A 17,886-nucleotide genomic window follows, 5' to 3' on the forward strand; every position below is an offset into this window, starting at 1 on the left:
CTCACTGTAATCTTTTGACCCAAACTAATTCAAAATTGAGGAACCATTGGTGCCTATTTTGACAAATCCTGTTCTTGAGCAGCGAGAAAAGAGCAGCTGTTTTTTTGTTCTTGTTTAAAAAAAAATGAGCTGATGAAATATATACAATTAACAGCAAATAAGCAGGACATTCAGTCCAACTGGTTTGTACTGGTGTTAATGCTCCATATGAATGTCTTTGAACCTTTGTTTAAGTCTAGCCCTATTTCCTTCTGTCTCAAACAAATGTCTCATTACCCCTTAAATGCATCTCTACTGGTTGCCTTAAGTAATCCAAGTTGTAAGAATAGCTACTTAGCGACTATCCAATTGTTGCCGAGTTTAGGATTCTCTAATGAGTGGAAAAATTCAGCTGACACCTATGTGGCAAATCCTTCATAATTTTCAAGGACTCAAACGTCGCCTCACTGATTTTGATGTGAAGAGCCCGCCCCTTATTCACTCTTTCATGATGGTTGTATCCTCTTAATTCTGGTAGCACTTCTGTAAATTATTTTGTTATCTGTTAGCAGTGGAAACAATGAAAGGAGAGACTATTCACAAAATAAAGTTTGCATGGCTGGTTCCTGGAATGGCATGATTGTACAATGAATAGGCATTGAGTAGACAGGAACTAATATTGCCGAGTGTTTTGAGTAAGAAGTGATCTTTTGAGATCGATACATAATCGTTAAAAGGATTTGATAGGGTAGACACCAGTAGAATATTTCCTCTGCTTAGGGAGCTAAGGATAAGGGGTCAAAGTCACAGAAGAAACAACCAACCGACCATAATTCTATTAGATTTAAAATAGTGATGGAAAAGTGTAGACCAGATCTAAAAGTTGAAGTTCTAAATTGGAGAAAGGCCAATTTTGATGGTATTAGGCAAGAACTTGCGAAAACTGATTGGGGCCAGATGTTCGCAGGTAAAAGGACAGCTGGAAAATGGGAAGCCTTCAGAAATGAGATAACGAGAATCCAGAGAAGGTATATTCCTGTCAGGGTGAAAGGAAAGGCTGGTAGGTATAGGGAATGCTGGATGACTAAAGAAGTTGAGGGTTTGATGAAGAAAAAGAAGGAAGCACATATAAGGTATAGACAGGATAGATCGAGTGAATCCTTAGAGTATAAAGACAGTAGGAGTATACTTACCCCTCAAAGATCAGAAAGTGGCCTTTGTGGGGAGCCACAGAAAATGGGGGAGATACTAAATGTGTATTTTGCATCAGTATTTACTGTGGAAAAGGCTATGGAAGATAAAGAATGTAAGGAAATAGACGGTGACATGTTGCAAAATGTCCATATTACAGAGGAGGAAATGCTGGATGTCTTGAAAGGGGTAAAGGTGGATAAATCCCCAGGACCTGATCAGGTGTACCTGAGAACTCTGTGGGAAGCTAGAGAAGTGATTGCTGGGCCTTTTGCTGAGATATTTGTATCATCGATAGTCACAGGTGAGGTGCCGGAAGACTGGAGGTTGGCAAATGTGGTGCCACTGTTTAAGAAGGGCGGTAAGGACAAGCCAGGGAACTATAGACCGGTGAGCCTGGCCTCGGTGATGGGCAAGTTGTTGGAGGGAATCCTGAGGGACAGGATGTACATGTATTTGGAAAGGCAAGGCCTGATTCGGGAGTGCCAACATGGCTTTGTGCGTGGGAAATCATGTTTCACAAACTTGATTGAGTTTTTTTGAAGAAGTAACAAAGAGGATTGATCAGGACAGAGCGGTAGATGTGATCTATATGGACTTCAGTAAGGCATTCAACAAGGTTCCCCATGGGAGACTGATTAGCAAGGTTAGGTCTCATGGAATACAGGGAGAATTAGCCATTTGGATACAGAACTGGCTCAAAGGGAGAAGACAGAGGGTGGTGTTGGAAGGTTGTTTTTCAGACTGGAGGTCTGTGACCAGTGGAGTGCCACAAGGATCAATGCTGGGTCCTCTACTTTTTGTCATTTACATAAATGATTTGGATGCGAGCATAAGAGGTACAGTTAGTAAGTTTGCAGAAGACACCAAAATTGGAATTGTAGTGGACAGCGAAGAGGGTTATCTCAGATTACAACAGGATCTTGACCAGGTGGGCCAATGGGCTGAGAAGTGGCAGTTGGAGTTTAATTCAGATAAATGCGAGATGCTGCATTTTGGGAAAGTAAATCTTAGCAGGACGTATACACTTAATGGTAAGGTCCTAGGGAGTGTTGCTGAACAAACAGACCTTGGAGTGCAGGATCATAGCTCCTTGAAACTGGAGTCGCAGGTAGATCGGATAACGAAGGCAGCGTTTGGTATGCTTTCTTTTATTGGTCAGTGTATTGAGTACAGGAGTTGGGAGGTCATGTTGCGGCTGTACAGGACATTGGTTAGGCCACTGTTGGAATATTGCATGCAATTCTGGTCTGCTTCCTATCGGAAAGATGTTGTGAAACTTGAAAGGGTTTAGAAAAGATTTACAAGGATGTTGCCAGGGTTGGAGGATTTGAGCTATAGGGAGAGGCTGAACAGGCTGGGGCTGTTTTCCCTGGAGCGTCGGAGGCTGAGGGGGACCTTATAGAGGTTTACAAAATTATGAGGGGCATGGATAGAGGAAATAGGCAAAGTCTTTTCCCTGGGGTGGAGGAGTTCAGAACTAGGGTGAGAGGGGAAAGATATAAAAGAGACCTAAGGGGCAACTTTTTCACACAGTGTGATATGTGTATTGAATGAGCTGCCAGAGGAAGTGGTGGAGGCTGGTACAATTGCACCATTTAAGAGGCATTTGGATGGGTATATAAATAGAAAGGGTTTGGAGGGATATGGGCCGGGTGCTGGCAGGTGGGACTAGATTGGGTTGGGGTATCTGGTCGGCATGGACAGGTTGGACCAAAGGGTCTGTTTCCATGCTGTTCATCTCTGTGACTCTATGACTGAAATTACGTGCAGTTTCTTAAATGATCGCAGATTTTTAAAATTTTCTTCTCAAAGGGCTGTTGAGTATATTCTGTGCCGAGATTAATAGATCTTTGACAAATAAGGGAATTAAAATAATGGTGTGGATAAGAAATGACCCATGAATTTATTGATCGTGGAGGGGCTCAAAGGTCAAGCAGTCTTCTCCTGCTTCTCTTATATCAAAGAAGAAATGTAGTTCACTTAGTGAAATATTGTATTGTAGGATATGACTGTAAGACACTGATGTTCTTTTAATCAGAAACCAATAATGTAACAGAAAAAAATGCTCAGACCTTCTAACTGCATAAATCATTTTTCTAGGTTTTATACCCTACTGGTACTGTCTACTGCTCTGTTTGGCAAGCCACCTTTCAGGAATGTAATAGTCAATGGTCTAGTACTGGCAAGGTATGACCTTGTTTAACTTCTTTCCATGTCAATAACCATTAAAATTATAGTATTATTAGATGTTATAATATGGGTTAGCAGCATAATTATCTCTTAAAATTGAAACATTTTTCTCTTAAGTATCCATGTTCTGGTTAATGTTTTGGATGTATAAACAGTAATTACTCATCACTAAATGATCAAACTGTTAGTTTACACTGGTTACAGTCAAGTTAATGCTATGTCTGATTTTCCTAAGCAGCTGTTCTAGTCTAGGTGGCATATTACTGTAATTTTACCCATTTCTGTGCTTGGTCAGCTAACTTCGCACTTGGAGGTACTTGTAGGTTTGGATTGGCAGGTGTGGCTGGTGGAGGATGATATGAGGCAAAAGGCTGAAAAAGCTTTGGGCTCATTCAGTTCCAAACATTATCCTCGTATTAACTGTTCAAATATTTATGGCAGGCTATGGGAAGTATTGATCTTGCACTGTGGCACAGTTAGAAACTGTTGAAACAAATGATAATATGAGAGGGATAGAATCTGTTCAGAGTTGTCAAAAAGTAATGCTGAAAATTTGTTTAAGTTTCTCTGCATGTTAATGATTCTGGAAGTCAAAAGCAATTGGCCTTGATCACATCAAATTAATTTCACTTCCTGCAATGGAATTAACTGGGTCATATTCTCAAGGCTTTCATGAATATTTGTTTTCTGACAAAATGGAGGAAATTATAATACAGTGAATGGTAGCCTTTCTGTAAAGTTTTTTTTTAAATATTTGTAACGCCTACATGCCATGTCTATAGAGAGTGTTTTTTTAAAGTAATTTAATCTGTAGAATTGAGGGTAGATTTAATGGAAGTGAAAACTGGGCTTGAAGAGAATCAATATAATATTTAATTCCTCAGGGAAGAATTTTGCCAAAAAAAAGTTAATTTTACAAAGAAAAAAAAACCTCTGAAGCTAACTTCACCATTGACATGATCTCATCAGAATTGGAATTGGGAAGTAGATTAGATTACTTAGTGTGGAAACAGGCCCTTCGGCCCAACAAGTCCACACCAACCCGCCGAAGCGCAACCCACCCAGACCCATTCCTCTACACTTATCCCGTCACCTAACACTATGGGCAATTTAGCATGGCCAATTCACCTAACCTGCACATTTTTGGACTGTGGGAGGAATCCGGAGTACCCGGAGGAAACCCACGCAGACACGGGGAGAATGTGCAAACTCCACACAGTCAGTCGCCTGAGGCGGGAATTGAACCCGGGTCTTTGGCACTGTGAGTCAGCAGTGCTAACCACTGTGCCACCATGCCGCCCTATAGAAGATATAGCTGCCTTGATTAAAAAAAATCTTGAAATAAATTTTGTGTACTTGTAATGTTTCTTTATTTTCAATTCAGATATGCATGAAATTAATAAAATGCAATTAGTGAATCATGTTTCTGTTCTCCTATTTAGTGATGGTCAGAAAATGAGTAAACGCAAAAAGAACTACCCTGATCCAATGCAAATTGTCAACAGTTATGGCGCAGATGCACTGAGGTAAAATGTACATCATCTCGTGACAGTGTACATGGTGTTTTAAGCCTTTTTCTGAGCAATATTGACCTACTACCTTCAGCATGAGAGATTCCCATTGGTCAACAACTACTGCATTGTATCATGTGACTATCACGACTTTTTTTTCTCATTTAGCAATTCAGATGATAAATTGGATGTGCCAAAGGCAAAACTGAAGCATTAACACATCACTTTGAGTAATCAAGTGTAATGAGGGAGGTTCAGATTATCAATTTGTCAAGATAATCTGTCAATTTTATCACATTCTTAGCACTTCTGTTTCTCCTCATCCATTAAAATATTTCAAAATAGCACTCAAACTTTGGAGTCAATTCTAATTTACCATAACTTAAGTATGCCTGTGTTTTAACAGATTGTGGTTTATACAGAAATTCCTTATCCCTTCTTAACTTTTCAAATGTTTCTTCCCTTTATATCCCATGACAGTTCGACAGATCAATACCTATTCAACATTATTCCATCTTTCTAGGCCTATCAACTAGTATTCTAATGTATTTTGCTAATGTTCACATTATAAGATATGACTTTAGGCTATGACCATGAGCAGAATCCAAACTTACATTTTTTTTTTGTTTTCGATTGTTATTTAATGCACTTCTGGTTGCACCTTGCTTCACAATAAATCATATACACTGCATGATGTGGACAGTTTATGCTGAAACCAACTGCAGAGCTGCTGCTTTCTGCATTATGACTAAGTACTTAGGTTGAATAAGTCACTTTATTTAAATACTCCTAAAAAAAATCTCTTGTTGAAATGAAAAATCTTCTGGTCAATTTGAAATGTCACACCATCATACTATGACTTAAAATATTCATGAATGTAAGTTATTATTAACTTTGTGCATATATATGTTTCAAAGTTTTTTTTCTTTTGCGCATTGATTTGATCCTTTAGACACATGGTTTTTGAAAAGAGATGATTATAAAGATAATAGTTGTAGGAAACTAATGTCAGCAAATTTCCTATTGAAAATATTGGACTTTCTAATAAATACTGCTCAATTATAAGTAATACATTTTACATGGAAATAATCTGTCACATTATGTTAAAGTTTCGACTGACCCAGAAGGTAAAGTCTGTTAAACATCATTAAACTGCCAATTTGTGATTGAAATCCTAATGTAACATGACATCATCTGCCTCAAAATAAAATACACTTTGATTGAGTATTTTCTGTAAATTATGAATTCTGTCGAATAGGTGAGATGTAGTAACATTATTTTACTGAATGTTTATTTTAAATGTTTAACAATTTATATTTAATCTATTTTAATGATGTGAAAAGCAATATAATTACTACCAGACTATTTTGAAGAAAGGCACACCTTTGAAGATAAGTTAATTTATCATGAGTTTCTCATTATTTTAATTTGTATATGGTGCTATTGCAGATTACTCATTGATGTTACTTTTAAAAGCAGGATAGCCTGCAATAATAATTGAGTTAACATTTGAAAACTTTTTACTGTTTACAGTGTTTTTCAGAAGTTTAGTATAGACACAGTTTTAACTCTGGGTTTGACTAGATGTGCCATTTTTCATGAACTGTGTAAATGTTCTTTTTGTAGGCTATACCTTATTAATTCCCCAGTTGTAAGAGCAGAAAACTTACGCTTTAAAGAGGAAGGAGTGAGAGATGTTCTGAAGGATGTTTTCTTGCCTTGGTACAATGCATACAGATTCCTTGTTCAGAACGTTCAGAGATTGCACAAGGTAAAGGGGAACATTTCCATGCAATTTGTTACGACACATGGTAAACTTTTCTGCTAATTTGAATTTGACCCACTGAAAAGCTCACCTTACCTCATAATCTGTTAAAGTATGAGTGACAAAGAGCTGCAAAAATCCCTCTATGTCAAAAATATTTAACGATTTATTCTTCAACTCCAAGAAACACAAGAACATTAAACAACAACAATCTACAGAGTAGTCCTCCTTTGTCTGATCAATTTATCTGCTTCCCACTCTACAGCAATATACTGATCCAATAAAACCTCCCAATTAAGTTTAACAGAAAAAAGTCAAATTTCAATACCAGCCAGTTGTCGCTTTTCCCTTGATATCTTCATCTGTACTTTTCTGGGTCTTTTCTTTGGTCTTTTGTTTCATAAATTTCATATGGAAAGGTACCTTTCAGAGAGAAGCTCGGCAGGCCATGTATCATTGGTGCTCTTTGCTACTCTGGCTAACTGTTCAAAATGTCCAATTTTATGTACCCCAAAACATCAGACTATCTCATTGGTTTGTTGTCATCCAAAGCGGTAACATTCAAATTCAATTGGATTTTTATATCTTGGGGCATAATTTAAATTGATTGGCCAAATTTGAATTTGCATCATGGCACCATTGCAATGCAGCTCCAACTATTTGTTTCACAACCAAATGTTACATTTTTAAATATTTCAGCACACTCTGTGCCTCTCTAGGTCTGTGCCAATTTCCACTCTCTCTTAAAGGTACAGTACACCTTCATAACAAATTATCTATAACAATATTTACATTTGCAGGATTTATTTTTCAGTGTGCTTCTACCCACGTATATAGAAATGTGTAGATTGAAATATTAGCTTAATGTCATAATTAAATCTTTAAATGTGAAGTTGTTAAATTGGAGTGTGATGTTTACTGTAGATTGCTCAGTTATTTTTAAACTGTTGTTAAATTTCTCATTCCAGGAAGAAGGTATCCAATTTCTTTTCAACGAAAGTACCATTGAGGACAGTGATAACATTATGGATAAATGGATACTTTCGTTTACACAATCACTCATTCGGTTTTTAAAGGCAGAAATGGAAGGTAATCCTAAAAATAGAGGCATTATTTAAAGAAAAACATAAAATTCCCTTAACTACCTTTCAATCATGTTTGATATATTCCTTTCCATGATATTTTGTGCAGGGTTAATAATTCCTTTTTATTTTTGCAGTATACACTCAGTAATTTGAACATCCTAATGAAGGTGCGAAAAAAAAAGTCCAGCTAATTCAACTCTCACCATCGTCCAGGTCTATGTCGCCTTTTTAAAAACAATTCATAAATTCCCATCTAAATTCATATCTTTCTAAATTGTGCAAAATCCTGTTTCTTTTTCCTTTATGATTCTAAATGCCAGTCAAAGCTCACCTTTGTTCTGAATCAGGAGAATATGGACTTGAGCCCCAATCCAGGAATTTGAGCAAATAAATTGACATTCCATTGCAATACTAAGGAAATGCCACATTTTTGGAGATGCTATTTTTCGGATGAAACAATATAACATTGAACCATGATAATCTCTGTTGTCTCAAATTAAGATCTCATGGCATAATTTTGTAAAAGAGCAGGGGAATCCTTCCATGTTTTCAGGTCCATCTCAATGACTCTGGTCCAACTCGTCCATGCGGACTAGATACCCACCCTCATCTAGTCCCATTTGCCAGCATTTGTCCCATATCCCTTTCAACCCTTCCTATTAATATACCCATCCAAATGCCTTTTAAATGTTGTAATTGTACCAACCTCCACCACCACTTCTGGCAGTTCATTCCATTCACACGCCACCTACTGCATGTAAAAGTTGCCCCTTAGGTCCCTTTTCAATTTTTCCCTTCTCACCCTAAACCTATGCCCTCTAGTTCTGGACTTCCCCACCTAGGGAAAAGATGTTGTCTGTTTACCCTATCCATGCCCCTCATGATTTTATAAACCTCTATAAAATCACCCCTCAGCCTGCAACGCTCCTGGCAACATCCTTGTCAATCTTTTCTGAACCCTTTCAAGTTTCACAACATCCTTCCTTTAGGAGGGAGACCAGAATTGCATGCAATATTCCAAAAGTGGCCAAACTAATGTCCTGTACAGCCGCAACATGTCCTCCATCCTGGAATCAATGTTATAAAAAACAGGTTGTTGTCACGTTGCAGTTTGTTGCACCTTGCTGTGTGGAAAATTGACTGCTGCATTGCCCGCATTACAACAGTGACTTCAATTTAAAAGTGCATCATTAGCTGTAAAATGTTTTGGACTGTCCTGAGGTCACAAAAGATGCTACACTGAAGGAAAGCTTGCTGAAGGAAATAAAGTGCCATGAAACATCTCTGCTTCTTATGGAACTGTTGAGTTTGCCTATGCCTATTCAGCTCCATCATTTAACTAAATTAAACCAGAAATTTGATTGATTTGTCTCTTTGAAGTGGTGCTGTTAATACCTCCCGAATCATCTCCCTCCCAAATCATCTCCCTCCCAATCCAACAGCTTCTATCCCTCTTTTTTCATATTCAACACAATGTTTTGTGCCCTTGGTTCCTTGACTTGAAAGGAGCGTCGATCCTTCTGTGCAATCCACCAGGAAAACTATTTCCATTTCGTGATCATTTTATGTCATTGTACCTACTTGATCTTCTGTGCTATTGATACTTACTTTGTATTTTTGTTACTGTCTGATTTGATTTTTTTTTTTAGGGCCCTTCTCATGCATCTCCTGACCACTACCATGGATAAACATGTCACCCAGAGCTTGCCTTCATTGCCTAAACATTATCCAACTGAAAGTTATTGCAATACCCAATACATCAAATTTGAAACCATCTCCATCCTCTTCAGTTTCCTTTTTGATTTCACCCTTCTAACATCAACCAGCGTAACATCCATGAATACTCCCTGAGATTCACTCTCAACTATTCCAACTGTTCTGCATGGGATAGTCTGCTCTCTTCCTGTATCCATGCTGTACCATCAGTGGCAGAGTATTTCCAGTCTTGTCCCATATCCTGAAATTCCCAACCTGAATCCCTGCAATATGCTGCAATCTTGCCTAAATTCATAATCCTTTTGGGGAAAATAACACTTGGTTGCCTCTGACCACTTGTCTAAGACCTCCATATCTCAGCTTGTCTAATCCTGAAGCATAAACTGCTTTGGGCATTATGCTTTGTTAGTATCTGTAACCTGTAACTTTTCAGTTGGAAGTTAACTTGATATTTAGGGAAAAAATGTTAAAAGTGCACTTTCATGCCCATTCATTATTTATATGTGACCTAATCACATTAAAATGTGAAACCTTCAAATTTGCATTCATATTGTCAATTAGTTTTCAAAAAGAAACCCTTTCCATTACAGCATACAGGCTTTACACTGTGGTGCCAAGACTAGTCAAATTTGTGGACTTACTGACAAATTGGTATGTTCGAATGAACCGCAGAAGGTTAAAGGTAGGAAACTTTTAATTTCCTTGAGTGGAAATCATCTTTATTAACTTTCTTACGATTTAAATAAAAGAGAAGTGGCTCCCCTTGATTTTGTGTGTAGTTTCTCTACCATAGGTGATTGAGACCTGGTCATGAACTGGAATTTCAGTATCAGTGGGGTAATTTACAGATTAAATTTAGGTTTTTGTTAGTGACGGGATTTAATAGTTATTAGTATTGAATGGGGCATAGAACATCTTTCCTTAAAACTGCTGTTAGATAGCCCAACTTTTTAAAAAGGAACTAATGTTTAACAATCATTGCTTTCTCATTTCAGAGAGAATTTATTTAGTAATTCTGCTTACAATTCCTCTTTGGTAGGGTGAAAATGGTGTTGAAGATTGCCAAAAGACTTTGGAGACCCTGTTCAGTGTTTTGTTCTGCATGTGTCGGCTGATGGTATGAAAACTTAACAGTAATCTTACTTTTATGATGATTGCATCTGAAATTTGTATAACTGTCAAACAATTGCTCACTTTTGCCTGTTTTCCTTGCCTTTCCCTCAGATAAGACGCTACTGTAGTTGTTTAATGTCTCATTTTTTAACTCTTTCCACATATAAACTTCTCGTTATGCACATGCAACACATTGCATCAGTTCAACAATTGCCTTTTAAATCATGTTTTTTTCTGATTATGAGTAACATAATAGTTATGTGATTAAAATTCCACTGTTATTGATCCTCATCTATTTGATGTATTTTCTACTTGAGCTCCTGAGAGATCTTTTCAAAGAAGTCCTTTGCTTGTTTTAAGATTATTAGCTCTTTTGTGAATAAATTTATTTTAGCTCACTGAATTTTGTTAACTAAATATGCATGTGTACGGTCTTACAATTACTTAGGACCATGGATGTCTGAGATTTGGATAATTTTTTCACTTAGGTTGTAGTGGATCCTCTTGACCCAGGTAAAGTATTATAATAACAAGCATATCATAACTTCCACATACAATGAAACTGTTACATGTCAGAGTTTTTAAACATGATTTAATTGAGCTTGGCCACCAGGAGCTCAAATTTTTTTCAGCTATTGACTGCAAATTAGGCTTTTTACTTTGCTCATTAATAGTTGCAATCGTGGTCTAGATATGTTGTTGAATAGTTGCACGGACATCCATTATGTTTCATTTTAGTTCCAGTTTTTAGAGAAAAAGGATATAAAGGAGAAACCTGTCCTCAAATTTCTTAAAGCCTTGTGTGTTTGGAATATTTGAGAGTGACAGTTTTCTATTTTACACCGAAATAGTTTGGCAAAAACTGATTATTTATAACCATTGGAAGCTAATTTCAGTATTAAGTTAGCTAGTACAGTTTTCACACACTTGCGAATAGTGAGCAAGATTGCCAGAGGATGCAGCAGGATTTGGATAAATGGTAGATAGAATTTAATCTGGATAAATGTGAGGTGATGCATTTTGGAAGGTCTAGTACAGGAGGGAAATATGCAATAAATGGCACAACCCTTAGAAACTTTCACATAGAAAGGTATCTGAAAGAGGTAACAGAAGTGGATAAGGTGGTCAGGATGGCATATGGCATACTTGCCTTTGTCATTCAGGGTATTAAAATTAGCAAGTTATATTGCAGCTGTATAAAACTTTAGTCAGGCCACATTTGGAATAATATGTATAGTTTTGGTCACCACAGTATTAAAAGGATTTGGAGGCTTTGAAGAGGGTACAGAAATGGTTTCTCAGAATATTGCTTGGTTTGAAGGGTATTTAGCCATGAGAAGAGATTGGACAAACTTGGTTTGTTTTCACTTGAACTTTGGAGACAGGTATGATCTGATAGAAGTTTACAAAATTATGAGAGGCATGGATAGATTGGATTTGTTGGAGTGTTTTTCCCAGTGTAGAAATATCAATTTTTGGGGACATAAATTTTAGATAAAAGTAGGGAAGTTTAAAGGAGATGTGAGACAAGATTTTTTTAATAGAGGGTGTTAAGTTCCTGGAATGTGCTGCCAAAGGAGGTGGTAGAACCATCTTGACCGATACATGATTAAGCAAAGAATAGAGGAATAAGGATCATGTCGAGGCAAAAGGTTTTAATTTAGAAAGGTACATGCATTGCTGCAGGCTTGCTGGGCTGAACAGCCTGTTCCTGTGCTGTACTGCTCTTTGTTTAGATCAGAAATTGAATTGGACCAGTCATATAAATACTGTGTTTATAGAAACTGACTCCCCAAAGCCTGCCTAACATCTACAAGGTACCAGCCAGGAATATGACACAATACACCCCACTTACCTGGATTAATGAAGCTCCAACAACGTTGAGAAACTTGACACCATCCAAGACAAGGCAGCCTGCTTGATATGCACCACATCCACAAACATTCATTCCCTTCACCCTTCTCAGTAGCAGCACTGCACCATTTACAAGATATACCATAGAAATTCACAATGATTCCATAGACAGCGCTATCCAAACACGTGATCACTCCCATCTAGAAAGACAGCAGCAGCAGATAATAAGAACACCACCACTTCTACATTCCTCTCTAAGCCACCCTGACTTGGAAGTACATTGTTTCCTTCAGTGTCATTTGGTCAAAATCATGTAGTGCTCTCCCTAAGCCATTATGTACCTCCACCAAATGGATTGTAGTGGTTCACTATCACCTTCACAAAAGCAACTTGGGATAGACATCAAATATTCATCCAGCCATGAATGAATCAAAAATTACATGGAATTATAAAAGAAAAGAAAAAGTGGACAAAAAAGTTTAACTTTGTTAAAATATCCCAGTAGGAAAACCATTGTAAAATGCCGTTTTCAGGACAGTGGAGTTATTTCTCGGTACTTATCTACTGTTTTTTAACAGATAAAATCAGTACTCCTGAATGCAACAGATCTATTGTCTTCTGGTGTCATTAGTTGGTAATGGGAAAAATACCATAATTTCATACCAATGTTGATTTTAGTCTGATTCTGTCAGTAAGATTCTGTCAGATCATAGCATGTCCAGGTTATATCCAACAGAGATTTCTGGATTTCCACATTTATGTGTGGTCAGACACTGGGCATTTTTATCCAATTATCAAATTTTACTTAGTCATAGCAATACTCACTGCTAGTGTTAGGATCCTAGGGGATCTGTAAACCAGAAAAGACAAATTTACCAAATGACCCAGCATCATGATGTCAAATGAGATTTCACCTTTTGTATCTTTTTAACATGAAACATCATAAATGCAAATTAAACATGAATTGACAGTAAGTCACATCAGTCTGATCACATCATAAAATAGCAGATGCAACAAAGACTGCCTGTCATTGAGATCGTCAGACCATAAAACAGAAATTAGCCCATTCAATCAACCCCATTCTCCCACTTTCTCCCCGTAACCCTTGATCCCTTTGATAGTCAAGAACCTATCTAAGTCTTAAATATACTCAGTGACCTGGCCTACAGTGGATTCACCATTCTCTGGCTGAATAAGTTTTTCCTTATCTCCATTCTAAAAGGTCTTCCCTTTACTGAAGACTATGCCCTCATTTCCTAGTCTCTCCTGCCTATGGAGACATCTTCCCAACATCTACTTTGTCCAGGCCATAAAATTGAAATTGTAAGTTTCAATTAGATGCCCTGTCATCCTTCTTGAGACTCAGAGTCCTCAAACGTTCCTCATCTTTTCATTCCTGAGGCCATTCTCATAAACCTCCTCTGAACATGCTGCAAGGCCAGTATATCTTTCCTGAAATAAGGGGCCCAAAACTGCGCACGATACTCCAAATGTGGTCTGACCAGAGCTTTACCGAACCTCACAGGTACATGCCTGCTTTTATATTCAAGTCATATAAAAATAAATGCCATTGTTGCATTTGCCTTTTTAACTACTGGAAGTTTACCTTGAGAGAATCCTGGACGAGAACTCCCAAGTCTCTTTGCACTTTAGACTTCTGAATTTTCTTCCCATTTTTGAAAATAGTCCATGCCTCTACTCTTCCTACCGAAGTGTATGACATCACAGTTGCCCATGCTGTACTCCATCTGCCATTTCTTTGCCCACTCTCCTAACTTGTCCAGATCTTTTTGCAGCCTTCCCACCTCCTCAATGCCACCTGTCCTTCTACTTAACTTTGTATCATCTGCAAACTTAGCCAGAATGCCCTCAGTTCCTTCATTTAGTTCATTGATGTAGCAATCTATTCTGTCATTCTGTCCCGGTTTCAGTCTCTCCGTTCTCCCAAACAGAATACCAGACCCTATCCATCGAGGATTTAGTTAATTTGTGGTCGGCAGCACCTCCCACAAAAGCAGTATTCTGCCTGTATAGATTTGCATACAGTGCCATTTTCTTTTTGGAACCCCCTTAGCTCCTCTCTTATCTTGGTCTTTATTCTTTGATGTGCTACACAGCCTTCAAGTTTGATTGGTAATAGTTGGTGCCGTTTCCAGGCCCAGGATCAAAATGTCACTTGAAGAAGGTTTTTGTACTTAGACAAATTTGGTCCCTTTGGTCCTTTTTTTAGCATTATTAAAACAATTAAAAATTCCCAAATGTTTTACTTACTAAATGACCATATTATTACTACTTCTACATCAAAGGATATTACTGCTATGTTTAGCATTATTATCTATGTAAATCTTAGTTCAATATTGATAATCATCCTTTGTCAGTTTTTCTTAATGTAATGATATTCTTTTGAATTAATATTGCACACTGACAGCTGCATTTCATTTAGGTCATGAGTACAAATAATAAAATAAAATAATTTCTTGTTGTGTTTTGATAAATTGTAGGCAAACCTGTTAGGTTATTCCAATGAATGTTTAGATTGTTTTTGTGGTAACCTACAAATATTAACATTATGATGTTACAGGCACCCTTCACACCATTCATCACTGAACTGATGTACCAGAATTTAAGGCAGTTGATAGACTTATCCTTTGTTCCAGACAAAGATACACATAGTATTCACTATCTTATGCTGCCACAAGTGAGGTATGATACTTTCTCATTGGACAATGTATTCATTTTATATAACATAACATGTTTGTTTTCAGAATTTTGAAAGAAGATGCAACGAAATGGAGTATTAAACTGAATTTGTTAATTAAGCTTACAGTTTTGCTGAAATGAATGTAAATAAAAATGAGTGTAATTGACATTGTTGTCAACAATAATTTTGCAAAATTACCTTGATCATTGTTTGACTACAGGCAAATATCAACCCCAAAACATTTTAATGTTCTTGCTTATGTCATTTTAATTTCTACTTTTAATTTATTGTCTCAAAGCAAAATGCCCTTTAAAAACAACAGTTTCAATATCACCATATAATTGAAAGGATAAATGTTATGACTTTGAACCCTTTGTAAATATTGTTAGCAATTATATTTACTGACTAGCTGCTTCAAAAGGTTACTCTTTAAAACTCTTAAAGCTATTTTTCAGAGAATATTTTGCAAATTTTCAACTTGCATGCTGTTGCTTAAATACCAATACTGTGGAAATGTTTTAAAAAATTAGTGGTTTCGTTTGTGTGAAAGCACCAAAAAAATGAAATCCTTTAATGTCTATTGCAGGTTCCTCTTTTGTAACTTTTACCTTTATATATTTTCCATTTGTATTTGTCTTGTTGATATTGAAATTTAGTTTTACCTTCTTATTCCAATGTCTTTTATATATAATTTATACAAAAGTAAATTTTATACTTGTTTTTCTTGGTCTGGATTTTCACTGTTAATTTAGAGATACATGGTAGTTTTTATTTTACAAACCCAAATATACATGGTACTTTTTAAGCCATTATAAGTTAAGTAGTTTAACTGTCTCAGACATAAAATTCTACCATCTGAGAAATGTCGAACCTCACTCGGGTAGTGCACTGGAAATCAAGCCCTATTTTTCCCGAAATCTTCACAAAAGTTAAAAGCTTTAAAAATTAAATGACACAAAGATTCCTGAACTTACCTACTTTCAGACCCTGACTGAATGAAAGCATGGATCAGATTTCTGTTCTCAACCAAAATTACTATCTATTACAAGTAGTTATACTCTCGCTGTAGGAAAACAATTATAAGCCATTGCCATATAACGCTTCTAATTAAAACATTAATGCCCTTATTAACACCCATCTCCAGATCTATAAACTATCAGAAAAACCAAGTGTAGTTGTTATGGATGGAAGGGAAGACTGCGAAGTAGTTTGGTTCCTGTTCACAAGTGTTGCTGTGATTGTTGTGATTCTTGTGATGGTCAGAACACTGCTGCTTAGTCATCCTTCTCCAGACGTTACAACTGGTTTACAAGAGGTCCAGGGTGGCTGGTTCACTTATGAAAGGTCTCTGCCTTATTAATTACAAGTCACAATTTAGAACAACAGTTCAAAGAAAGATACGCTGCTTTGTTTTTGCTGGCTTAAAGTTGCTTTTACTCCACATAACAGATTTTCTGGAGTTCTGATGAAGTTATATTTCTTTGTGTTGTGTTCACAGCCCCAAGCTGTTTACTGAGCCAAGAAATTGTCACATAGTTGATACCAAACAGAAGACTTGTGCCATCAATAACTGGTCACCGTCCATAGACCAATCAGCTACTTGTACCAAACAAAGTTTCATTTCCACACACCGTCTTGGTTCCAGTTTGTCAGCAATTATGTTTTAACCACTGTTTGAACATTAACGATGCTGACAATATGTGTCAGGTTATTTGATTTCAAAATGTTCGCCAATAGTCCCAGCCATCCTTTTTTAAAATAGTTATTTTCTATTTTCAGTTTACAATGAGAGATGCAAGAAAAATAAAGACAGATCTTTAGAGATAACTGATCTGTGACTCTAAAATTATGAACAGATGTGAAATCATTGTAAAGAAAATCAGAGAAATGTGTAGAAAAACATATTGGTGATCTCACCATACGTTCTGCGCAATGGTTAGATGTGCAATGCAATAGCCCTTACACATGTTCTCCTACAATAAATTAAGATGGGATATGTTTGTCAGCATAATTTATGTTTCTACTGATGAATAATAAAAAAACTTAAAGCCTAATTGAAGTATCCTTTTCTCATATAATAATCAGCAGCTTGCATTTGCCTTAAAAAAAGGCTTTAATAATTTTATTTTTAATTTATTGAATCACCCTGGCATTTAGAATTCATTCCCCAAATTGCATTAAATGTGGCGGTGATTCAAAATAACAATTATGATGGAGGATTTCAGTTATATTAAACTTAAGTGATATTGGATGCAATCAGTTGATTTCTTTCTTTGTGATGGTAATTAATTTTCATTTGTATGTTAACCACTTTGCAGTTTCCCTTTCTCATTGGCAAGTACAAATGCACGGTGGCCCAGTGGTTAGCACTGCTGCCTCACAGCGCCTGTAGACCCGGGTTCAATTCCCGACTCAGGCGACTGACTGTGTGGAGTTTGCACATTCTCCCCGTGTCTGCGTGGGTTTCCTCCGGGTGCTCCGGTTTCCTCCCACAGTCCAAAGATGTGCGGGTCAGGTGAATTGGCCATGCTGAATTGCCCGTAGTGTTAGGTTAAAGGGGTAAAGGTAGGGGTATGGGTGGGTTGCGCTTCGGCGGGTCGGTGTGGACTTGTTGGGCCGAAGGGCCTGTTTCCACACTGTAAGTAATCTAATCTAATCTAATCTAATCTAAATGAGGTACAGGAGCAAATGGATCTAGAGGTACAATTGCACAAATCACTAAGTAGTTGTGTAGCTTAATAAAGGCAACAAACATCACCACTGACCTTGGCCCCTCTG

General features: G+C 37.1%; 1 protein-coding gene across 3 annotated transcripts in view; it reads left to right on the top strand.

Moving 5' to 3' along the window:
• The window catches only part of iars1 (isoleucyl-tRNA synthetase 1), a 190,254-nt gene that overhangs the window by 99,159 nt on the left and 73,209 nt on the right, over positions 1-17,886 (top strand). For all 3 annotated transcript variants that reach the window (XM_043707895.1, XM_043707896.1, XM_043707897.1), the window contains exons 17-23: positions 3,274-3,360; positions 4,806-4,889; positions 6,501-6,645; positions 7,608-7,728; positions 10,031-10,122; positions 10,480-10,557; positions 14,989-15,110. In XM_043707895.1, the coding sequence (XP_043563830.1) occupies positions 3,274-3,360; positions 4,806-4,889; positions 6,501-6,645; positions 7,608-7,728; positions 10,031-10,122; positions 10,480-10,557; positions 14,989-15,110 (729 nt within the window). The remainder of the gene's footprint in view (positions 1-3,273; positions 3,361-4,805; positions 4,890-6,500; positions 6,646-7,607; positions 7,729-10,030; positions 10,123-10,479; positions 10,558-14,988; positions 15,111-17,886) is intronic.

The sequence above is a fragment of the Chiloscyllium plagiosum genome, chromosome 18 (genome assembly GCF_004010195.1).
Source record: "Chiloscyllium plagiosum isolate BGI_BamShark_2017 chromosome 18, ASM401019v2, whole genome shotgun sequence".
In the NCBI taxonomy this organism is placed as follows: Eukaryota; Metazoa; Chordata; class Chondrichthyes; order Orectolobiformes; family Hemiscylliidae; genus Chiloscyllium; species Chiloscyllium plagiosum.